Genomic DNA, 22,447 nt, shown 5'->3' with positions numbered 1-22,447 from the left:
AAATCGTCTTCAATCGTTCAAAGGAAAATGGCCTAAGTATCTGGGAGGCCCGACCCCCGAAGAATTAGCCAGAGCTGGATTTTTCTACTTGGGCGAAGGAGATAAAGTCAAGTGCTTCAGTTGCGGTGTGTCACTTCACCACTGGGAACCGCAAGATTCGGCCTACGTAGAACATGCTCTATGGTCACCGAATTGTCATTACTTACCCTTAGTGGGACCGAGACATTAAAGTAACTTACCATGTCGTTGACGAAGAAGAAACCAGTTTGGCTAGGAGTCAAATGTTGGACATCAACGAGACCAGTATTTAAACTTCATTTCAAAAACGATATTGAATCATTGCCTAAAGAACTGTAAGAGAAGATTTACAAGGATGTTTGGCAGGGACTTTCCAGAGTGAAATCTCAATGGGTGACTGTAGAACTTTTGTGCCGAGAAATTCACAAGAGAAAAGTGAAAAAAGTCAACCAGTGTGTTAGATTTCTTTGGGTCAAGTGTGCATTCGTCCTATTGTATTACTCTAGACCGTTTACATCAAAAGAGTTCAGTGACATTCTTGGACGTTACCCTGCATGGCAGTGGCCAAAAATTACTCACTATGTGGATTACTTTTGCTTTAGGAGAAGATTGTGAATTGTACGGACTGACCTATTCATGGATACTTTACAAGAGAACATTCGTGCTTTGCCTGTGGAGTTGAGAGAACGCATTTACCGAGAGCTGGTCAAAATACAAGTGAAACGTAAAGAACAATTGCATCCGTTACGTCACCAGATCTTTAACCACTGGTACCTGAATGGTATAAGAGAACTGATTCGTCATAAATTGTTTCAGTGATCAGACCTTGTTAGTGAGTTAGTGAATGAACGAAATGTTCATCATTTTGGTTACTTCGAGATTCACCTAGAGCAACGCATTGAGGAAGACGAGTTAAAGGATTACCAACATATGTTACGTGGAATCTGCTTAGTAGAAGAGAAAACTTCTAATCGAACTTTGAACTGTAGGTTACAGTATTCTAGATTTCCTACTGGAGAACGAAGATGTCTGGGTAGAATGTACGTGTATTACTTCCGAAAAAAAAGAGAGCATAAGAACAGGAATCCATGCCACGGCTTATGTCACAAGTGATTGAATAGATTCCGTGGAAGGAACTCAATGACCATATTCAAACCGTGGATCATTACCATCGATTATTACAAGAACTGTATCCATTCAATTTGGGTCGACAAGTGGTGTGTGTCTTAGTGACTTGTTTTCTAGGATTTCGTTTACCAGCCGATTCCTTGTGGACTCATTACGATCAGTACTTACCACACCACCATGTCCTTAAATGGTCACGAAAGACTCCTTTTGCACAAAGCCTTACGTTTTCATCTGGATACTTCTCGACCTCTACGGGAAAAAAAGATTCGTCAACTTTTACTACCCAAGACGTATATGACGATGTGTGTGTAGCTTGTGACTTACACCCCCATTGGACAGATGTCCGTGCTTGGAAAGAATGAGATTTTGAGGCTTGGACCCAAGAAGTGACCCAGTATGCACGAGATTTGTTCAAGGAAAAAAGTTACTTTTCAACCAGTGTTAGTGACGGTGCCAGAAGAACCCGTCACCCAGGACAGGACTGTCGTGGACAGGCCTGAAAGACCCTTTCGGGAGGACACTTGTGTGACCTTACCCCCTATAGAACTGGTCAGAACTTTACCCAAAACATGTTGTACAGACACTTGTGTTTATTCCACGTTAATGGTTATCATGTGCCTTTTATCCTTGTACTTAAGCCTTTGGCTTTTATGTATTTTTGTCTTTCGTATTCATGTTTAAAACATTCAATAAACGTGTTCTGAAAAAGTATATAAACTCTCGTCTTGTTTGTTTTCGTGTCACAAGTGACATTCCTAACACTATGGCTACCTCTGCTGTCTCTGCTCCCTCTTCCTCTACTGTCAAAGTCATCGACGAACACTTAGATCGTGCCAGTTGGGAGGCTTTGTATCTTCGCCATCCCTTTAACATGCTCATTGCTGGACCTAGCGGTTCAGGCAAAACCGAATTCGTCAAACGTTTGATCGAACATAAACATCATTGATCGATCGGTCACCTCAGCGGATCGTGTGGTGTTACAAAGAGTGGCAATCGGCGTACAGCCTCTTGCGAGAAAGTCAAGGCGATTCCATCGTGTTTGTGGAAGGCATTCCTAAAGAAGACGACGGCATCGTCTCTGACTCCCGTCAATCCCATTTGGTCATTTTTGACGACATGTTAGGAGAAGACGAAGAAGAAATTAAACTGTGGTTCACGCGCAAAGGGCATCACCGTAATGCCAGTGTCGTTTACATCACTCAAAATTTGTTTCAACAAAGTAAAGCCCATCGCACCATCAGTCTCAATGCGCATTACGTGGTCTTGTTTAAAAGCCCTCGAGATAAATCGCAAGTGCAAGTCTTAGCCAAACAATTAGGAACGCCTTGGCTGACTCAGGCGTACGACGATGCTACTCAAACGCCACACGCCTATTTACTCGTCGATTTGAAACATACGATCCCGAGGATTTGCGATTTCGTACCCACTTGTTTCATCACTGGGGCCAAGACGGAGGGCCTGTTCTGTACACGTCTCCGTCTTCGACTTAATTTCACTCCACAATAAAAATCTATAAAAACCTCAGACCCTTTTCGTCTGTCTCACACAACGTCAACATGACGTCCGATCAGTCGCATCTTCCCGTCAAATTGATTCGTGCCTTGTATGGCATCAGTCGAGAAAAAAATCCACAAATACGAGCTCGTGTCTTAGAAGCTAGTCTCAAAGAAGTCTTACGATGGTTCACGGTGACGGCACGTCAATTACTCCAAGGGATCATTCAGATTCCTCATCAAACCAAACGCTTTTTTGATCGAAACAAAGTCGCTTTGACCCAACTGGCCGATCCCCGCATCGACACTCAAACCAAAAAACAAATCATTTTGAAACCTGGAGGGAGCGGTACTCTAGGAGGGGTCATCATTCGCTCTCTCTTAAGATGGGATCCTAATGCCCCCAAAGTTATCCCCAAGACAAAAGTCCAACGAAGCCCCAAGAAGAAAAAGACCAGGTCCCCAAGAAGAACTTCTCCAGTGGCGGGACCCTCCTCTTACCAGACACCACCCCGGAAAAAGAAAAGAAGCCCCCAAAAAAAGAAACAGAGAAAAAGTCCCCAGAAAAAGAAAAGTCCACAGAAGAAAACTAGTCGCAAGAGAGGCACTTCTTCGGCCAGGACGCAATTTTACACTCGCAAACCACGACCTGCCACGGCGGTGACTGCGTCTCCGGCAGCCTCACGTTCATCCACTTCTCCGTTGATGACACCAACACCTGAAGAGTACTTGGAGACGTCGATCACACCAAGAACTTCTCCGTTGATGACCCCAAAAAGAACTTCCCCAGTGGCAGGACCCTCCAATTTAGTGACAGTGGCTGCTGCTGACAAAGTACCTTCTCCCAAAATCAAAGTCCAAGAAAGATCGGGCATGTTACAAAGTTTACTGGATTTGTCCAAGCAAGAACTGGCTCGATTTAGTCCGTTGCGTACCCCTGCACGATGTGTCATGCCTGTCCTCAAACTGATACGACGTAAAGACAATCAGTGGCGACGCGTTCCAGTATAAAAAAGGCCTGTGACCAAGTCGGGGGTATCAGTGTTTTTTGGTGCTCCTGAAGACTCAAAGATGTCACCCTCCAGAAAACCCCACGGAAAGAAAAGGAAAGGACTACCACCACGTTTAGTCAAACATGGGGACATGTTATATGTCCTGTCCAAAGCTTCTCCACCTCTACGAAAAAAACTCATTCAATCGGCCTCCAAAGAGGTCATCGATACCGTGTGCGAATATTGTTTGAACGTCTTGAAAGGCACGATCCCTTTGTCCAAACACTAGAAACAATGCTTAAGCAAACATCGTCACGTTCTTCGCCAAATGGTTCAAAAGAAAATTCCGATTCGTCAAAAGAAGAAGATGTTGGTCCAACGTGGAGGCATTTTACCCCTCTTGTTAGGTCCCTTGCTGAAAGGAGTCTTGGGAACCATGTTGGGAGGACTGGTGGGAGCAAGATAAAAAGGCACTCGGAAGTCCCAAGATCTCAGAATCGACCCCTGACAACCCCATGGAAGGACGAAAACTAGCTTTAGTGCCTTACAAACGATGGATGGAATACCATCGTTGGCAAGAACAACGCACCCCGCATTTACCTCCCAATCCCCATTTGAGCGAGATGTCCCAGTTACAACACGAATTGCAGTCCTTGATGGATCGCTAAGATTTGTCCGAAACAGAAAAATCGCAAAAGTACGGTCAACTCTTGCAACGACTGCAACTCTTTCACCAGAAAGCTTTAGACGAAACAGCTCTACCCACTCTGAAAGATTTTAAGACCTTGATGAAAAGTCCAGCACCATCATCACTATCACCACCACCACCACCACAACTACTACTACCATCCCCAGGGGTCACCAGAGATGCTACCCCACGAAGACCTGAGGATGAAGAGATGCGAGAAGTGTTTCAAACACCGTCAGCAGCTCCCATTTCGAGTAAGATTGCAGCATCCTTGTTGACCCCGTCCCCCACACCCCAACGAGAAGAAATGAAAGCTTGGGTTAAAAAGATGATGTCCACTCCTCCTTCGACAGAAGTGAAAAAGAAAGAAGGGAAACCAGAAGTGGAAAAAGAAAAGAAGACCAAAGCCATTCCATTGCCACCTCCACCACCACTACCTTCGACTTCTACTCCCGTAGCCCATCGGACACGTAAATCCGTTTCCAAACCACCCTTTCGACCCACCCAAAGTAGCATCACCGAAGAGTGGGTGACTTATTAACACACCAACCAAAAAAAAAAAATGGAAGAAGTCTTAGCCAGCGTTTACTACGATCCCTCCCATCCTGCAGGTTACGCAGGAGTTCAAAAATTGTATCGTGCTGCCAAAACTCGACTGAAAAGTCTCCGTTTACCTCACGTGCAACGATGGTTACAAGAACAAGCTACCTACACTTTACACAAACCCATTCGACGCAAGTTTTCCAGAAGTCGCACCCGAGTGGAAGGCATCGCTCATCAATGGCAAGCCGATTTAGCCGATGTCACTCATTTGGCCAGCTACAATCGTGGCTACAAATATTTGTTTTGTGTCATCGACGTCTTTTCCAAATTTGCCTGGATCGTGCCCTTGACTTCCAAATCGAGCAGCGAGTTAGTGCGAGCCCTGCAACGGGTGTTGAAACAAAGTGGTCGTCACCCTCTTCGATGGCAAACGGACAAAGGCACCGAATTTCTGAACCAAGCTTTCCAAAAAGAATTAAAGAAACGTGACATTCATTTTTTTACCACCGAGAATCCCGAAACCAAAGCCAGCATCGTGGAACGTTTTCAACGCACTTTGAAAGAACGCATGTGGAAATATTTTACGCATCACCACACTCTGAAGTACATCGACATCTTACCGCACCTGGTGCAAGCGTACAACCAATCTTACCATCGAAGCATCGGACGTGCCCCGCAAGAAGTGACTCCCGACAACGAAGTGTTGGTGTTTGAACGTCTGTTTGGTACGTCCCCGACAAGGGCTGTCCCCAAGAAAAGTGGAGAGTTGGCCGTAGGAGATTGGGTGCGCATTGGCAAAACCAAACGCACTTTCGACAAAGGTTACTTACCTAACTGGACGACCGAATTGTTTCGTGTCACTGGACGAGTGCATGGCCGTCATCCTACCTTCTATAAATTGGAAGACATGAACAGAGAAGTTCTGAAAGGAACGTTTTATTTGCCCGAGTTACAACGTGTCACCAAAAAAGAAGACGACTTGTACGACATCGTAAGCTTTCTCGAACGCAGAACCCGTAAAGTGGGCAAACGACGTGTCAAAGAAGTCAAAGTACGTTGGAAAGGATATCCACCCAGTTTTGATTCTTGGATCGACGCTTCGCAAGTCATCGACTATAAAAAGAAGTGACCATCATGCCCTTTCACACAGACGCAGCTACGTCGACCACTCCTTCACCTAGTTCTACTGTGCAAGATTTACAAAAACAACCCTTGTGGGTGTGGTGTGGAGAACGTGTGCCTTAAACGCAAATCGTCTTTTTCTGCCAAATCTTCGTGGTGTATTGTGTCATCTGGGCAGCCATTGCCAGTTTGAGTTTGCAACAAGGAGACAAACAATTGTGGACCATTTTATTGAGCAGTTGCATCGGTTACCTGCTTCCCAATCCCTCCCTGAAATTTACTTCGAACGGGAACCACGGGAACCTTGTGTCCAGTGCCAGTGCCAGTCACCACTCCAACAACAACCACAACCAGAACCCCATTTTGGGCGGAGACACGCCTCTGACGTCCAGTAACCTCTCGGACAGCCACAGAACTCTGGAATTATGAGTCACCAAAACCAATTTTACTTAACCTTACCCAGTGACAGTTCCATGGAGGTGTTTCCCATCAACACGTTGTGCTGTTACACGGCCAAATTACCTCAAGCCATCCAGTTAGATCACGAAGCCTATTGGGAAGTGGCTTTGGTAGAAATCATTCACCCGACCAAAGTCCTCAATGTCCTTCCGAATCAAAATTTTTTTGATATGGAAGTTCATGACGAGCAAGTGCAACAGCACTTGGATACCCATGGCAAATATGACAAGAAAACCCCTGGCACAAGAAATCAAAAGCACACCACCTATCACTTGTTCATTCCCCCAGGCTATTATTTTAGTGGTCAACATTTGGTCAGCACCATAGCCACCAGGTTTAATGGCGTGCTTTTTAAAGCTTTGGACAGTGTCAGAAAAAGTGTCACCATGGAATACCACAAAGCAGCTCGTCGCTTCTCGATGAAATTTGACGGGAGTAAAACCCTGTCCATTTTATTTTGTCCTGAATTGTTTGACATGTTGGGCGGAGACATGAACATGAGAATGGCCATAATCAAGAAAAACGAATTACCAATCATTTACGACAACGAGTCTTTTATCAAGTTATTTCGTACCCCGGTAGAACTGAATCAAGGACTGAATTTGATGTTCGTGTATTCCGATGTGGTGGAGTACAACGTGGTGGGACACACCTCTGTGATGTTACTGCGTGTCATTCCTTTCAAAGTGGATTCTGCCACGAACGCTGACGAGGAAGGTGGAAACACTTATCACGTCCACCGCGAATTTGTACATCCTCACTATTTGCCTGTCAGCAAGTCGTATTTGGACACGGTCAACATTACTATAAAAGGAGATTTGGGACAAAATATTTCATTCACCAAAGGAAACGTCACGGTGAAACTCCATTTTCGAAAACGGTTTTCTCACGACTCGTAAGTCATGTATCCAGTGTACCGAGGGGTTGCTCGACAGCGAGGACACGGTTTAGGAGATATGTTAAAATCGGCCTTTCGTTCGGTGGCCCCTGTGTTGAAACCGATGGTGACACGCGGATTGCACGCCTTGAAAGATGCGGCACTGACGCAAGGCAAAGAATTTCTCCAAAATGTCATCATCGACAAACAAAACCCTAAAGAATCCTTCATGAAGGCAGGCAAAAATGTCTTGCTGCAAACGGGCAAAGACCTTTTGGGCGGACGAGACACACCTATAAATGCCCTGCACGCTACCGAGTCAGGCATTCAGCAAGGACAAGGCAGAAAGAGACTACGAAGAAAACACCCTTTCACCAGACTTCACACTTCTAAAGCGAAAAAGACAAAGAAAAGAAGAACCGTTCGAGATTTAGACGTTTTCGATTATTGAGACACAGAACAAAATGATGCACCGAGAATCTTGCGCTTGTTCCAAGTCGGAGTTGGATCTGTTTGCCATGCCCCCGCCATGATGACCATGCAAGAACCCCAGTGGGTGGAATTTAACCACGTCTCCTCATTGACAGATTCAGCTCCCATCGAGTTTGAAATCAAAGGACAGCTCGAAGATTACATCGATCTGAATAGCAGTTACGTGTACTTGAAAGTGAAAGTGATTGAACCACCCAACGCTAACACAGACACTGATGAAGCAGTAGCTCTCGTCAACAATTTCATGCATTCCTTGTTTAGCTCAGTGGACTTGTACTTGAATAACAAACTGGTCAGCAGCAGCATGGATACTTACCCTTACCGAGCGTACCTGGAAAATCTCTTGACGTACGGAAAAGAAGCCAAGAACACTCATCTGGATGCTTGCGTGGTACGGAAACCTGACCAAACGACTAAGTTCAACGGCATTACACTTGCTGGGATGCTCAGAATGTATCGGGATTTGTAGAACGACAAAAGAAAATTGCTGGAAGTCGTAGTTTAGAACTGATGGATCGCTTGCATCTAGACATGTGGTTACAAGAAAAGTATTTGCTGAACGGGGTGGATATCCGCTTGAGACTGAATCTCAGCAGTGCCACTTTCCATTTGATGGCTGCCGCTGATGCCACTTACAAAACCATCATCCAAGAAGCCAAACTCTACGTGCGTCGTGTGGAAGTGTTACCTAAAGTGGGAAACGACGTCAGTCAGACGTTGAGCAGAACGACCGCCAAGTATCCGATACGTCGCGTGGAAGTGAAAACCTTCACCATTCCTGCTGGACAGCGATCCATAATCGAAGATCATCTGTTCCAAGGACAGTTACCGAAGCGTTTGATCCTTGGTATCGTCAAGAATTCAGCCTTCGACGGAGCCTACAACGAAAATCCTTTCAACTTTCAACATTACAATGTGTCCAAGATCGAAGTCAGTCGCGATGGCAAGACCTTGTGTACCCGACCTTTTGAGCCTAAGTTCGGTGACAAGAATTATTTGAGATCGTACTTGTCCCTGTACGAAGCCACGGGACAGTTAGGAACCAACACCAGTCACGGTATTTCGTACGACGATTATGCAGGAGGCTACGCTTTGTGGGCTTTCGATTTCACTCCAGACCAAGGCAGCGACGAGGGACATTTCCACCCTATAAAATCCGGCCAGATTCGTGTGGAAATTCAGTTTGCAGAAAATCTACGCGCAGATAATACGGTGAACGTCCTCCTGTATGCCGAAGTCGACAATACCATAGAAATCAACAGTTTGAGAGAAGTCATTCTAGACTATTAGAAGCCATGGAAGACTGTTATCCCTCTTTACCTAGTGGAGAAACTTTAGACATGGAATGTGAGGAAACTGTGGAAGAAGAATCCCAAGACAAAGAAGAAGAAGTTATCATGATGAAGTCAACATGGCCAGAACAAGAAGCCCATTTAGTCTCCTGTTTTGCCAAACACTTGGTCGAAAAAATAACGGAATTGATCAAGAAAGATTGCTATGGATGTCAAAACGATCATCCCAGTCAAATTCAACACAATAAATGCCTGATGCTGAGTCAAGAAGAAAAATTGGACGAGTATCTGGACGAAGCTTGGAGTCTCATCTCGGACGAAGACGTGTTGCATCAGTGGTATAAAGACTTGCGTGAACATTCTTGTCCACCATTAACCACTCAAGAGATCGATCGTATCGAAGCTCTCCTGAATCAAAGTGAGGAGACGAAACGAAGAAACGTTTATTTGTCAGATATTTTCAAGCAAAAAGTCAGGATCGAATTGATGACTTATTATTACCTGTGAAGAAGAAAAAAAAAAAAACATGGATACCTGGGAACTTTATTACCTTTTGAACCACAGTTCGTATACGTTTTCTTGGAATCCTGTCGTCTGTGCTAAAGATGAACTGCCTCATCGCAAACCTCAAGACCATCTAGCTTACGTGATCAACACGGACGACAGTCATCTCCCAGGAACCCACTGGGTAGCCGTTTACTTTCCTCAAGAAGGATGTGTGGAACATTTCGATTCGTACGGATTGCCCCCTTTGGAAGACGATATCATTGACTTTATGAGAAGAAATGCTCATACCACCCGATTCAATAATGTGAAATTACAAGGCACAGATTCCTTGGTGTGTGGACACTATTGTGTGTATTTTCTGCATCATCACAGCCTGGGTTATTCCTTAGAACATTTAGTGACTCATTTTGATCCTCGTTCTTCTTCTAGAAACGATGTGAAAGTAGATCGATGGTTTTGTGACCATTATGCTTATCTTTTGTCTCAAGCTAGGACACGTAGTGTCCATCAATGGCCTAATGACTTCCATCAGTGGAAATCACAATTTCATTCACAACGTTGTCAGCCCTGTTTAAAGTAGAGTGTGAATTGAAAAAAATGTTAGTGATTTGAAAAAAATGTTTGATGTTATAATGTTGGATTATTGTTAAAAATGTTAGAGTTGTTGGTTAGTGTTAAGTGATTTTGAATAAAAATGTTGTGTTTTGAAAAAAAAATGCCTTTGTGGTCTGTTTGGCTATAAGAATGTTGATTCATGCTCTTTGACTTCTCTCTATCCCTCTCATGACACTCATTGAACGTTGCGGCTCGAAAACCGTGGAGGGATGTTTTCCTTCACGTCCGCGCTTTGACTTTAAGAACCGGGGCAGTTTCCAGTCTAACCATCCATTGTCGACTCATCCTCCTACGAAGATGTGCTCCAAACTAGCTAAGCTAAACGAAGCCTACGTGAATTTGCATAGGGTCAGACACAGTCTGATACCGAAGCCAGAAGAGATAGAGAATGTGAGAATGCTAAAGGTCACTGAAGACCTGATAGAAGAGCTCTTCAGAGAAGAAGTGAACAGGGAGAAAGAAGAATGGACAGAGAAGTACCCACTTCAGAGACAGCAGCAACAGCAACAACAACAGCAGCAGCAGCAGGAACCTGAACCTGACAGAGATTTTGTCGATTGTCGTATCGACACCAAAGAGTTCTTCTTCTCTTTCCGAAGAAGCAGACCTATCGTCAGAAAGTCTATCCTCAGAGGACGTCGCTATCTTAGAAACTAAAAGATTGCCATAGCAAACAAAAAAAAAACAGCCCTTTTCAGGGCTACCCAATACTCTAGAAAAGAAATAACAATCTATTTGCCAATGTGTAGGTAGAGTAGTGTGAATATAAACACTAGCTATTTTTTTATAGTGAGAGGGTATGTGTTTGTGTATAGGATTGTGTGTTTGTAAGTGCTAATGTAAGTTTGTGTGGATAGTAGATTAAGATCATGTTTTTTTTGCTGTTTGACGTGTTGGGAGAGTAGATTTGGGGGTTTGATTGAATTGCTTTGCGTATGTGAATAGTATATTATTTGTTTAATAAAATTTTTTAGAATAGTGATGGGTAGTATAAAAAAGTGAGTGAGTGTTTCTTTTAGGTCCGCGCGTTGTTTGGTCATGATCTAGGTAAGATCAATTTTATGTTTTAGAGGGATGTTTTCCATCACGTCCGCGCTTTCAGTATAAATTGAAACTCGTTCGGCAGTCTAGCTACCCTTGTTGATTGATCAACACCACCAGAATGAACACCAGACTAGCAAAACTGCTTGAACTTCATGTACACCTGGAATATGCCAGGCGTATAGTGAATGAGCTGGCTGCAGAGGCCCTAGTAGAAGAGGGAAGGATGAAAGAGGAGGAGAGAAGAAACAAAGAAGAGGAGGAGAGAAGAAACAAAGAAGAAGAGAGAGGAAATTTCAGAATCCCAGAGACAGAAAATTGGGATTCTGAAGCTACTTATCCCGCCTCTGCTCTTCCCCCAAAACGAGTGAAAAGAGACTGGGGAAGAAGATGTGTGTGCGGTGCCAGGCCTGGAAGGTGCAATCATTAACCAGGTGTCATGGAGTTAAAAAAAACAGCCCTTTTCAGGGCTACCCAATACTCTAGAAAAGAAATAATAGATTTGCCAATGTGTGTATGTAGAGTAGTGTGAATATAAACACTGACTCTTTTTTCATTGTGTGAGGGTATGTGTTTGTGTGTTTGTGTTTGTAAGCCCTCAAGTACGTTTGTGTAAATAGTAGATTATGGGTTTGTTTATTGTTTCTTAGCGTATGTGGAGAGTATAGTTTGGGTTTTGTAACCGATCACGTACGATTGTGTGGATAGTAGATTATGATTTAGTTTTAATGATTTGCGTGTGTAAATAGTAGATTTGGATTTAGTTTATTGCTGGTTCACGTATGTGGATAGTAGATCATATGAAATGAGAAAAGTAGGGGATGTTTTCCTTCACGTCCGCGCGTTGTTTGGTTATGATTTAGGTAATATCAATTTTATGTCTTAGGGGGATGTTTTCCATCACGTCTGCGCTTTCACTATAAGAACCCACAGTATTCTTCGTTCAAACCATTCTACAGAGAAGATGGCTTCAAACCACCTCGATAAAATGCAAACATTGCAAGACGTCCTGGACAATTTGGGCATGATGGAACAAATGCTAGTGAGGCTAAATGAAGATCACTATTCTTATAGCCCCCATCGAGTGAAGATGGAGATTAACAACTTAAGAAAAGTAAAGGAAATGATAAGTGCTGTGATGAAAGAAATAAAGGAGGAGAAGGAGGATGAAGAGGAAAGGATAAGGATAAGAGCATGGAATGAAAAAATTGAAAAAGAAGAAGAAAATGAGAAGAGGAAGAAAGAAGAGGAGGAGAAGAAGAAAGAAGAGAAAAAAAGGAAGAAAAGAAAGAAAAGAAGAGAAAGAGGGTAGGAGAGAAAAAAATAAGTTGGTGGAGAAATAGAAGAAATTAGAAGCAGAAGAAAACCCAAAGGCCCTTTTCAGGGCCACTCATAGGTCTCGAAAAGAGATTGACTTTCAATTGCCTACCCCTTTTTTAAAAAAATTTAAAAAAAAAAAAATCCCATGTTCAATTCCCCTTGTCCCTAAAGTAGTAGTTTTTTTTCTCCCATGTTAAATTCCCCTTGTCCCTAAACAAGCCCAAACTCTATTCCCATGTTCAATTCCCCTTGTCCCTAGACAAGCCCAAACTCTATTCCCCATGTTCAATTCCCCTTGTCCCTAGACAAGCCCAAACTCTATTCCCCATGTTAATTCCCCTTGTCCCTAGAGTGGCCCAGCAATTTTCCCCATGTTAAATTTCCATTGTCCCTAGAGTGGCCCGGGGGGGGGGGTCTGTAATGCTAATTCCCATTGTCCCTAGTGTGGCCCCATTCACTACTAACAGGTTAAAAAGAGCTAGCATATAAGAGGAAAGTTCTTTTTTATGGACCGGTGTTACTTGTTATTCGAGCTGTTACGGAGTCCAGAGTATGCTTTGTAGGAGCAGTACAAATTTTTTTTCTTTCTTTTTGTCTTAACTGGGAGCAGAAATACAAAGGCAGTTTTCCCCATCCCATCCACATACCCAGCTGCAAAACACCTGTATTTTGTTGTTTAAATATGCGGAAAAGCCTCTGAAGGGGCTAGTGCCCTCGTTACGCTATCCACGTGCAGAAACCGTTGACGAAGGTGGGTACACAGCATAATTCGCAGAAAGTTACAAAATAAAGAAAGGTACACACACATACACAATCGCACACGCGCGTGCTTAGGAATCAGAATTAGTTCTTCTTACTAATATAGTCGTGAATGTGTTCGTAGGAAGAAACACATTGACACTGTCTTAGAGAGTCATTAGACATATTTGTCAGCATCATTGGGTTGCACTCTAATTTTTACAAACATTTGCATATTCCAGAACATTTAAAAGTGAGATGTTAAGGGGTTAAACGGTACTGTCGACAGTATGACAGGTGAAATGCGCTCAGTTAGATGCTTTGTCGACTTTCAATTCAGTAGGTAAATAAATTCGCCTGAACCTGTGAGCGCTTAAATTTTCTTGAGTAAACACGGCACTGACATGCCTTCAAACCATTTAATCTAAATCAACAGAGTGTAATCATCTACAGAAAAGACATTGTAATGGAATCTTTACTACACGCTTCAAGCTTTATGCACTCTTCTTCTGCATATTGTGTAATGCGTACTCTGCAGAAATGGGTATTATTTGCATAACCGCAATAAGTAGAAATTGGTATTATTTGCATATCCGCAGTAAGTAGAAATCGGTGTTATTTGCATATCCGCAGTAAGTAGAAATGGGTATTATTTGAATATCTAACGTAAGTGCAAATGGGTATTATCTGCATATTCGCAGTAAGTACAAATGGCTATTATTTCCATATCCGCAGTAAGTAGAAATGGGTACTATTGGCATAATCGCAATATGTAGAAATGGGTATTATTTGCATATCAGCGGTAAATAGAAATCAGTATTAGTTGCATATCAGCAGTAAGTAAAAATATGTATTATTTACATATCCCCACTCAGTAGTTAAGGGTACTATTTAAATACCCGCACGTGGTGGAAATGCATATTATTTGTATATTAGCAGAAATTTATACTATTTACATATCCACGTTTGGTAGAAATGGGTAATATTCAAATATCAGCATGTGGTATTGTTTACATATCAGATGTCAGTAGAAATGGGTACTATCAGCACCCATTAGAAATGAACACAATATACATATCAGCAATCATTACAAATGGGTATCGTTTACATTTCACCACTCAATAGAAATGGACACTAGTTACATATTAGCACTCAGTAGGGTGTGAGGGAATGTGACTTAGATTTTTAACGTAGCTTTAACATTTTTTTCTCTCAGTCCTATCGCTACGATATCTGCATTGTGGCAGTTTATAGTGATGTCTTGCACTGGGGCATAATGCCGCAGACATGTAGCACGATGTTCCACCCAGTCACATTTTCCTGACACCAGGTCAACCAGTCCAAACAATAAGCTCTTAATGCTGAGCGCCAAGCGAGGAAGCTGTTAGTACCACTTTCATCAATTTTTGGTATGACTCAGCCGAAATGGGTATTATGTCAGTAGAAATGGGTATTATTTACATATCAGATGTTAGTAGAAATGGGTATTATAATTTATCTATCAGATGTCAGTAGAAATGGGCATTATTTACATATAAGATGTCAGTAGAAATGGGTAGCATTTACATGTCAGCTGTTAGTAGAAATGGGTATTATTATTTACATATAAGATGTCAGTGGAAATGGATATTATTTATATATATATATATATATATATATATATATATATATATATATATATATATATATATATATATATATATATATAAAGAGAGAGAGAGAGAGAGAGAGAGAGAAATAAGAATGTAAGAATAATGAAAGGTACACAATGCAAAGTTATCACTCGAATTCGAATCGTATTTCTTGTTAAATTTAAGTACTAACTTTATACGTTTTCAACTATGTAATGCAACAAAAATGACAGAATGTATCTTCATTCACATCACATTTTCTGGTTAATTAATTGAAATGAAACAAGTGTCATAGTGATAAAAAAAATGCTTTACCATATTTGTATAAAAGGGACAGTCTGGGACAATCAATGCTATAGGATATGACAGACCGAGACACTGCTGTAGGATATGACAGACTGAGACAATGCTGTTCGATATGACAACCTGAGACAATGCTGAGGGATATAACAGACTTAGTCAATGCTGTTGGATATGACAGACCCAGACACTGCTGTAGGATATGACAGATTGAGACAATGCTGTGGGATATGAAGGACTGAGATAATGCTGAGGGATATGTCAGACTGAGACAATGCTGTCGGATATGACAGACTGAGACAATGCTGAGGGGTATGACAGACTTAGACAATACTTTAGGATATGACAGACTTTAGCAGCTACTGATTATGACCTACACACAAAGTATTTCATATTAAGTATCTAAATATCATATCATCCATGTTGTTACGTGTTCGTTATGATATGGCTTCAAAATAATTATATGCTATCTATAGCACGATTTCGTGCTACTTAATGTGGTGTTTGTGACATGGCTTCATTTTATTCTATGTATTATCCGTGACATGACGTAATATTACATTGTGTGTTATATGATCTGTGGTTTCAAAATACTTTGTGTTATCAGTGAAATGGCTTCATAGTACTGTAGGTGTTATCTGTGACATGGTTTCATAGTAATCTGGTTTATCTGTGACATGACTTCATATTACTTTTTATATCTGTGACATGAATTCAAACTATTTTATGTGTTATCTATGAAATGGCTTCATAGTAGTTTATGACTTATGCGTCACATGGATTCATCCTAATTGTGTTGACCATGACATGACATCATAGTACTTCATGTGTTATATATGACATGACTTCATATTACGTGATGTGCACCTGTGACATGAATTCATATTACTTTATATGTTATCTGTGACATGAATTCATAAAATGAATGTTGTTATATGTGACAAGCCTTTGTATTACTTTATGTGTCATCTATAACAGGGTATTATTGTCCCTTTAAGGGATTCATGATTTCTAAAGGCAGCATGGTATATTTAAAACTCTCATCAAAATCTTTCAGAGGAAGTGAATAATTTCTCTCTAAAAATCAGCTTAAAATAAAATAATAGGACAATTGGTTGGTCTTATTAATCAGATAATGATTGGCGGAGGAGGGGTGTTGGTGGCTTTGCCTGCGACATTAAATAATTACTGATCTTGACCGGTCGCATGTTGTGTCAATGGACGAAGTTACAGGAAGTGACCGTTCGTGATTTCCTATTCGAATACCATTGTTCCTTGAATGCCAATTCAAAGTCTGGAATGCAACACAGTATCGCCAATTTCTCTTCAGCTTGTGACAGTTTTGGCGGCACGGTCAGTGTCAAGAAGACAGAGGTGATGCACCAGCCTGCACCAGGAAAGCCTTACATACAGCCCACCATCACTGCACATAGCCAAACCTTCGTGGCAGTACACAAGTTCACCTATCTCGGCAGCACACTATCACACCTAGTCCAATTTGATGACAAAACCAATGCCAGAATTGCTCACGCAAGTGTGGCAGTTCGCAAGTTACATGGAAATGAGTGGAGCGCTGACGTGTCAGTCTGCCAATAAAACTTAAGGTTTGTAAAACCATTGTGTTGCAGATTCTTGCGAAACCTAGACGGTGAACAGACTCCATGCCACGAAGCTGAACAATTGTAACATGGGGCTGCCTGAGGAAACTGATGAGGATAAGATGGCAGAACATGGTCCCATATACTGAGATTCTCAGACAAGCAGCCATTCAAACTATCCAAACTCTGCTGTTGAGTTGATATTACAGGCTGATATGGGCAGGGCACGTCACCGGGATGTCAGAAGAGCGATTATCGATCCAAATATACGGCAACATAAAGGATAAAAAGCGATCTCAGAATGGTCAGAATAAATTCTTCAAAGAACCCCTCATATCATCTTAGACACACTTCAACATTGACCTTTAGTCTTGGGAAGATCTCACGCAGGATGGTTCCACCTGGTGGTGTCTCATCCACGTAGCAACATATTTTGAACGGAGGAAAACCACAAAGGCAGTGCCGAAGCGCGAGCAGCATAAATATTATTAAAGCAACACATGTTTCAACTGATAGAGCAAACCTAGTGACATCTCCTGTCAAATGTGCCAAAGACAACTCAGAACATACATTGACCTGATCAGCCACTCACGTATTCAACAGAAACCAAACCAGTCAAACCCAAATGAAAGTTTATTACACATGTAATTTTATCATCATATGTAGACATAACATGGATTTCGTTTTATAATAACAGGCGTTGAGATACTAACTTTATTGTGTAGAAAATTCCCTGTGGAAAGACAACAATGTTCACTTAAGGAAACTTACGATGGTTAGTTATATCTTTCTGCCTTGATAGTATTCACACAGTCATGCACAAATAGCTGATGAAATTTTCTCTATTTATCACATTTTAGTTGATGGAAAACGGCGTCTAAAGAAACATTTTGCAGCGATTCATTGATGGGAAGAAGAGCATGAAATATATCTTTTATGTCATATTGATCGATGCTATCACGATTACTCTTCGTATTATTTTGCATAGTTTTTATTATTGTATTATTTTGCATAGTTTTTTACTATTTTATTACTTTGCATAGTTTTTTACTATTTTCTTAACCGCTCCGGTGGCCTAGTGGCTAGAGCGTCAGCCTCAGATGCGGGAGGTCGTGGGTTCGATCCCTGGCCGAGTCATACCAAAGGCTTACAAAAATGTTACTAGTAGTTGCCTCGCTTGGCGCTCAGCATTAATAGTTTAGTGTTAGGACTGGTCGGCCTGGTGTCAGGATAATGTGACTGGGTGTTAAATGATGCTACATCTAAAATTACATCACTAACTGCGACACTGCTGACATCGTAGCGATGTGACTGAAAAATTGTTACAGTTACGTTAAAAGTCCAAATCACACACACACACACACACACAAACACACATTTTCTTCCATTCACCTGATATATGTTAATTTCACATCATGTATAACAATAATACCTTACTGAGCCGTATTAACATGCACACAAACCTACCTGGACTATGAACACTTAACGCAGGAATTAAATGTTGAGAATTTACTCGTTGAAAGGTTATGAATACAATGTGTAGCAACTGCACGATACATCAATAATAATAATAATAATGGCAGCGTTTATATCATAATGTGTCGTATGCCCTTCACATGCAGTAAAAGAGCTCACTGTACCATATGACTTTTTAGGCTTTGTTCTCCTTTCTGCGTGCTAATAATGTGTGACGTCATTTTTGTTTAAAATTACAATTGGAAATCAAACATCCAGAGGCCCATTGGTTTACATTTTTCAATGTTTTCGTTAAAAAGTGTTCTTTATTTAAGTGGTCTAAGGACCAGGGCATAATTATAAGAGTTGCATTCTTTACGTAAAACTTAGGGCAAGTCAGAGGGCGACCGTTTAATTTCCTACTAATGAGGAAAGACCGGTGTTTTTGATGCATAATAACACATTGCATATTAGCGAGGAATATACGGATTTTAATGCATAATTTGGCTTATGAATAAAAGCTACAGGTGAATTGTATCAATACTCGCGAGAATACAGTAACAAACGTGGATATACAAATAGAAAGAAGGGTTTAAAAATGTTGATGGGAACGGAACTGTTATCCGATTCCTCGTGTGAAGTGCATACTATTTAAGTTGAACGTTCGGTTCAAGCATCTATGTGAATTCAAAGACACGTTTATATTTTCATTTAATTCTCTTTAATTTGATTTTTGATTTCTTTTTTTAAGATAGTGGGGCTGAAGGAGCCAGACTTGTACTTCATAATATCACGCGTTACTATGACAACATATACATATGTGAGGCTTCAAATAGTGTTGCAACTAATCGTAGGGAGATCCGAGTCCATGTCAAGTGTAATTATCTTATTATCCTTCCTTGCCAAGAACTCTCTCTCTCTCTCTCTCTCTCCTTTAAAGGTGTATCTAAAAAGGCATTTTAATAGCATTATTTGGATACTTCTCTCTCTCTCTCTTTCTCTCTTCTTTATAGGTGCATGTAAAAAGGCATTTTAATAACATTATTTGGATACTTCTCTCTCTCTCTCTCTCTCTCTCTCTCTTTAAAGATGTATCTAAAAAGGCATTTAAATAGCATTATTTGGATACTTCTCTCTCTCTCTCTCTCTTTAAAGATGTATCTAAAAAGGCATTTTAATAGCATTATTTGGATACTTCTCTCTCTCTCTCTCTTTTCTTTAAATGTGTGTCTAAAAAGGCATTTTAATAGCATTATTTGGATACTTCTCTCTCTCTCTCTCTTTAAAGATGTATCTAAAAAGGCATTTTAATAGCATTATTTGGATACTTCTCTCTCTCTTTCTCTCTTCTTTAAAGGTGTATGTAAAAGGCATTTTAATAACATTATTTGGATACTTCTCTCTCTCTCTCTCTCTCTCTCTCTCGAATGATGTATCTAAAAAGGCATTTTAATAGCATTATGTGGATACTTCTCTTTCTCTCTCTCTCTTTAAAGATGTATCTAAAAAGGCATTTTAATAGTATTATTTGGATACTTCTCTCTCTCTCTCTTTCTCTCTTCTTTAAAGGTGTATGTAAAAGGGCATTTTAATAACATTAATTGGATACTTCTCTCTCTCTCTCTCTCTCTTTAAAGATGTATCTCTCTTCTTTAAAGGTGTATGTAAAAAGGCATTTTAATAGCATTATTTGGATACTTCTCTCTCTCTCTTTCTCTCTTCTTTAAAGGTGTATGTAAAAATGCATTTTAATAGCATTATTTGGATACTTCTCTTTCTCTCTCTTTCTCTCTCTCTCTCTCTCTCTCTCTAAAGGTGTATCTAAAAGGCATTTTAATAGCATTATTTGGATATTTCTCTCTCTTTCTCTCTCTCTCTTCTTTAAATGTGTGTCTATAAAGACATTTTAATAGCATTATTTAGATACTTGAAAATATCAAAATGGAATATTTGGTGTCAAATGAGGGATTGTCTCTGAAGAATAAAAAATTCTTTCAATTATTTGTGAAGCATATATTGTTCAGTTTTACGTATTCATTCATGCTTGCGAGACTTCTGTTTGCATCTTTTGACTCATTTATGTCCCTACAACATGTGTATGTGTCAATATGGGTTTATTTGTGTGATCGGATGAATCAAGTACAGTTCACACGAGTACATCTGGAATATAGATTTTTTACTATCGAAAGGGTTAATCACTTAGTAGCTTACCAACTTTGTACGATGACATAGAACCAGCTTTACCAGATAAAATTACTATTAATAATGTCCAACAAGATTATCCGTTTTGCGCCTAAATTATTTGCTACAATTTCGAACTGTTTATGTTTCTTAATAAGTTGGACCGGACGTTAAAGTTTTCCAAGAAACAATAACCACCACAGGGGAGCAGGAATTGAATTTGCACTGCGCGGTAGAGGCATATCCTATGGAAGGGGAATTGGAATGGGTGTTTGAAAATAACGGAGAGGAAATCCGTGCCGGCCGGAAGTATGATATTATCCGGGATAGAGAGTTGGTGAAAGACTGCAATACTCAGTTTCTGTCCATGGTCATCCGGAAAGGTCATCTAGGAGTCGGGGACTACGGCAGATATGTCTGTAGAACCAAGAACTTCGCTAGAGGATACAGCGAGAAGACGGTCGTTATACAAAGTAAGCAGAACGTTTATTATAATACCACAGTTACAAAAAATAAATTAGAACTTATTATTCTCCTTTTATTAGGGAATTTTCCCAAAATAAACCCATAATTTGATTTAGCGAGTCCATATGTTTAATTATTTATATTTTAGTTTGCTCCGTGCTCATGTTCGTTTTGTTTTGCGTCTCATTTTCTTAATTTCTTCTTCCTTGTCTGCTCCGTCTAGAATGTTACTTTGTCATTTGTTCGGTGCATAATATTTTCTTGCATTTTGTTTCGATGTTGTAAAGTATCGCTAGGAGCGCCTCTTGCGATTAGACTTGCATTAGTAATTTCTGTGAAGGAGAGGACCCTAGACAAATTGCGAAAACATTTAGTCCATTTGGGGGTAATACAGTTTAAGAAACAAGTTCTAAAAATAATGTTATAAAAGCGGCACTGTTTCTTTTAATACACATGTGTTAACTGTTTTTGAACAAGTCTAGATTAGAAACATTAAAACTAAGCAAAATGAATTTTTTCGCGCTTTATTTTAACTCGGATTAAAGCTGCAACCTCACATTTATGGATTGGTTTGAACGAATATATGCCCAATACACTAATACAGTTTTTGCATTGACCTTCCCCTAATTGCCACTCTTTCAGAACCAAAAGAAGACCAGAACAATGTGGATGACATCACATGACTTTGACGTTTGAAATCAATACTTTATACGTCGACTTCTGATTGCTAATATTCATAACGAGGACGAGTATTTATTGTTGTACTTGTGTTTTGTCACGAGCCGCATGAATATTTTCAGATATGATATATTGTGTAACTCTTGAATAATTTTACCACATGCTAGTATTCTTTGTATTTTGAATTGCTACGACATTGAAGTATGTTATATGTTAAGTGTATTAAACACTCAGCTAATTTTATTTTGTCATTTGCTGTTCCCAAATAATATACATTGTACTTTAAGTTTACATTGCCAAATACCATTAGAGTTGATCGTATAGAACAGTCTGTTAAGAGGGAGATATTTCAAATAAATCTTTACAACGATCGAGTTTCTTTTGCTAGTATTGCTTAATACTTCTTTTACCTGCTCTAACATCAGTGTCCATTTAAAGAACACTTACCCATAAAAGACACTTGCAATAAAATCAACTCAGAATGATGCCGCTATTTACCTGTTTTGTTCAAAATGTCATTAGTATTGTATAGGGACCCTATTCGTTTCTCATAAACTTGTATGTTTACCTGCAAATTTGTTTTCATATATTTTTTTCTTTTTTATTATTCTATAGCTTCAATTATTCGCCTTGCTTTGGGATTTTACTAATATTGTCCATATTAGTAATTTATGAATGGAGACTTCATTAATTATTTTCTCACCCATGCGACAGAGAATTCTAGCTGTTTTGATAAACTTACTTTTCTTATCTCTGTCTCTTTGTCTCAGTCAAATCGTCTCAGTTAAGGTGTCCAAACGCCAGGAACTAATAA

General features: G+C 40.3%; 1 protein-coding gene across 2 annotated transcripts in view; it reads left to right on the top strand.

Annotated features, from left to right (window-relative positions):
- Positions 1 to 22,119, top strand: part of LOC149801407 (neurotrimin-like) — a 61,270-nt gene extending 39,151 nt beyond the window's left edge. For both annotated transcript variants that reach the window (XM_089955502.1, XM_089955503.1), the window contains exons 6-8: positions 19,061 to 19,186; positions 20,649 to 20,963; positions 21,598 to 22,119. In XM_089955502.1, coding sequence (XP_089811628.1) covers positions 19,061 to 19,186; positions 20,649 to 20,963; positions 21,598 to 21,638 — 482 coding nt within the window. In that variant the 3' untranslated portion in view covers positions 21,639 to 22,119. The remainder of the gene's footprint in view (positions 1 to 19,060; positions 19,187 to 20,648; positions 20,964 to 21,597) is intronic.
- Positions 22,120 to 22,447: the final 328 nt, after the last annotated feature.

The sequence above is a fragment of the Sinohyriopsis cumingii genome, chromosome 4 (assembly GCF_028554795.1).
Source record: "Sinohyriopsis cumingii isolate HCF-2022 chromosome 4, ASM2855479v2, whole genome shotgun sequence".
NCBI lineage: Eukaryota > Metazoa > Mollusca > Bivalvia > Unionida > Unionidae > Sinohyriopsis > Sinohyriopsis cumingii.
The sequence above is the reverse complement of the archived record's forward strand: the minus strand, read 5'-3'. Positions and strand labels throughout refer to the sequence as shown.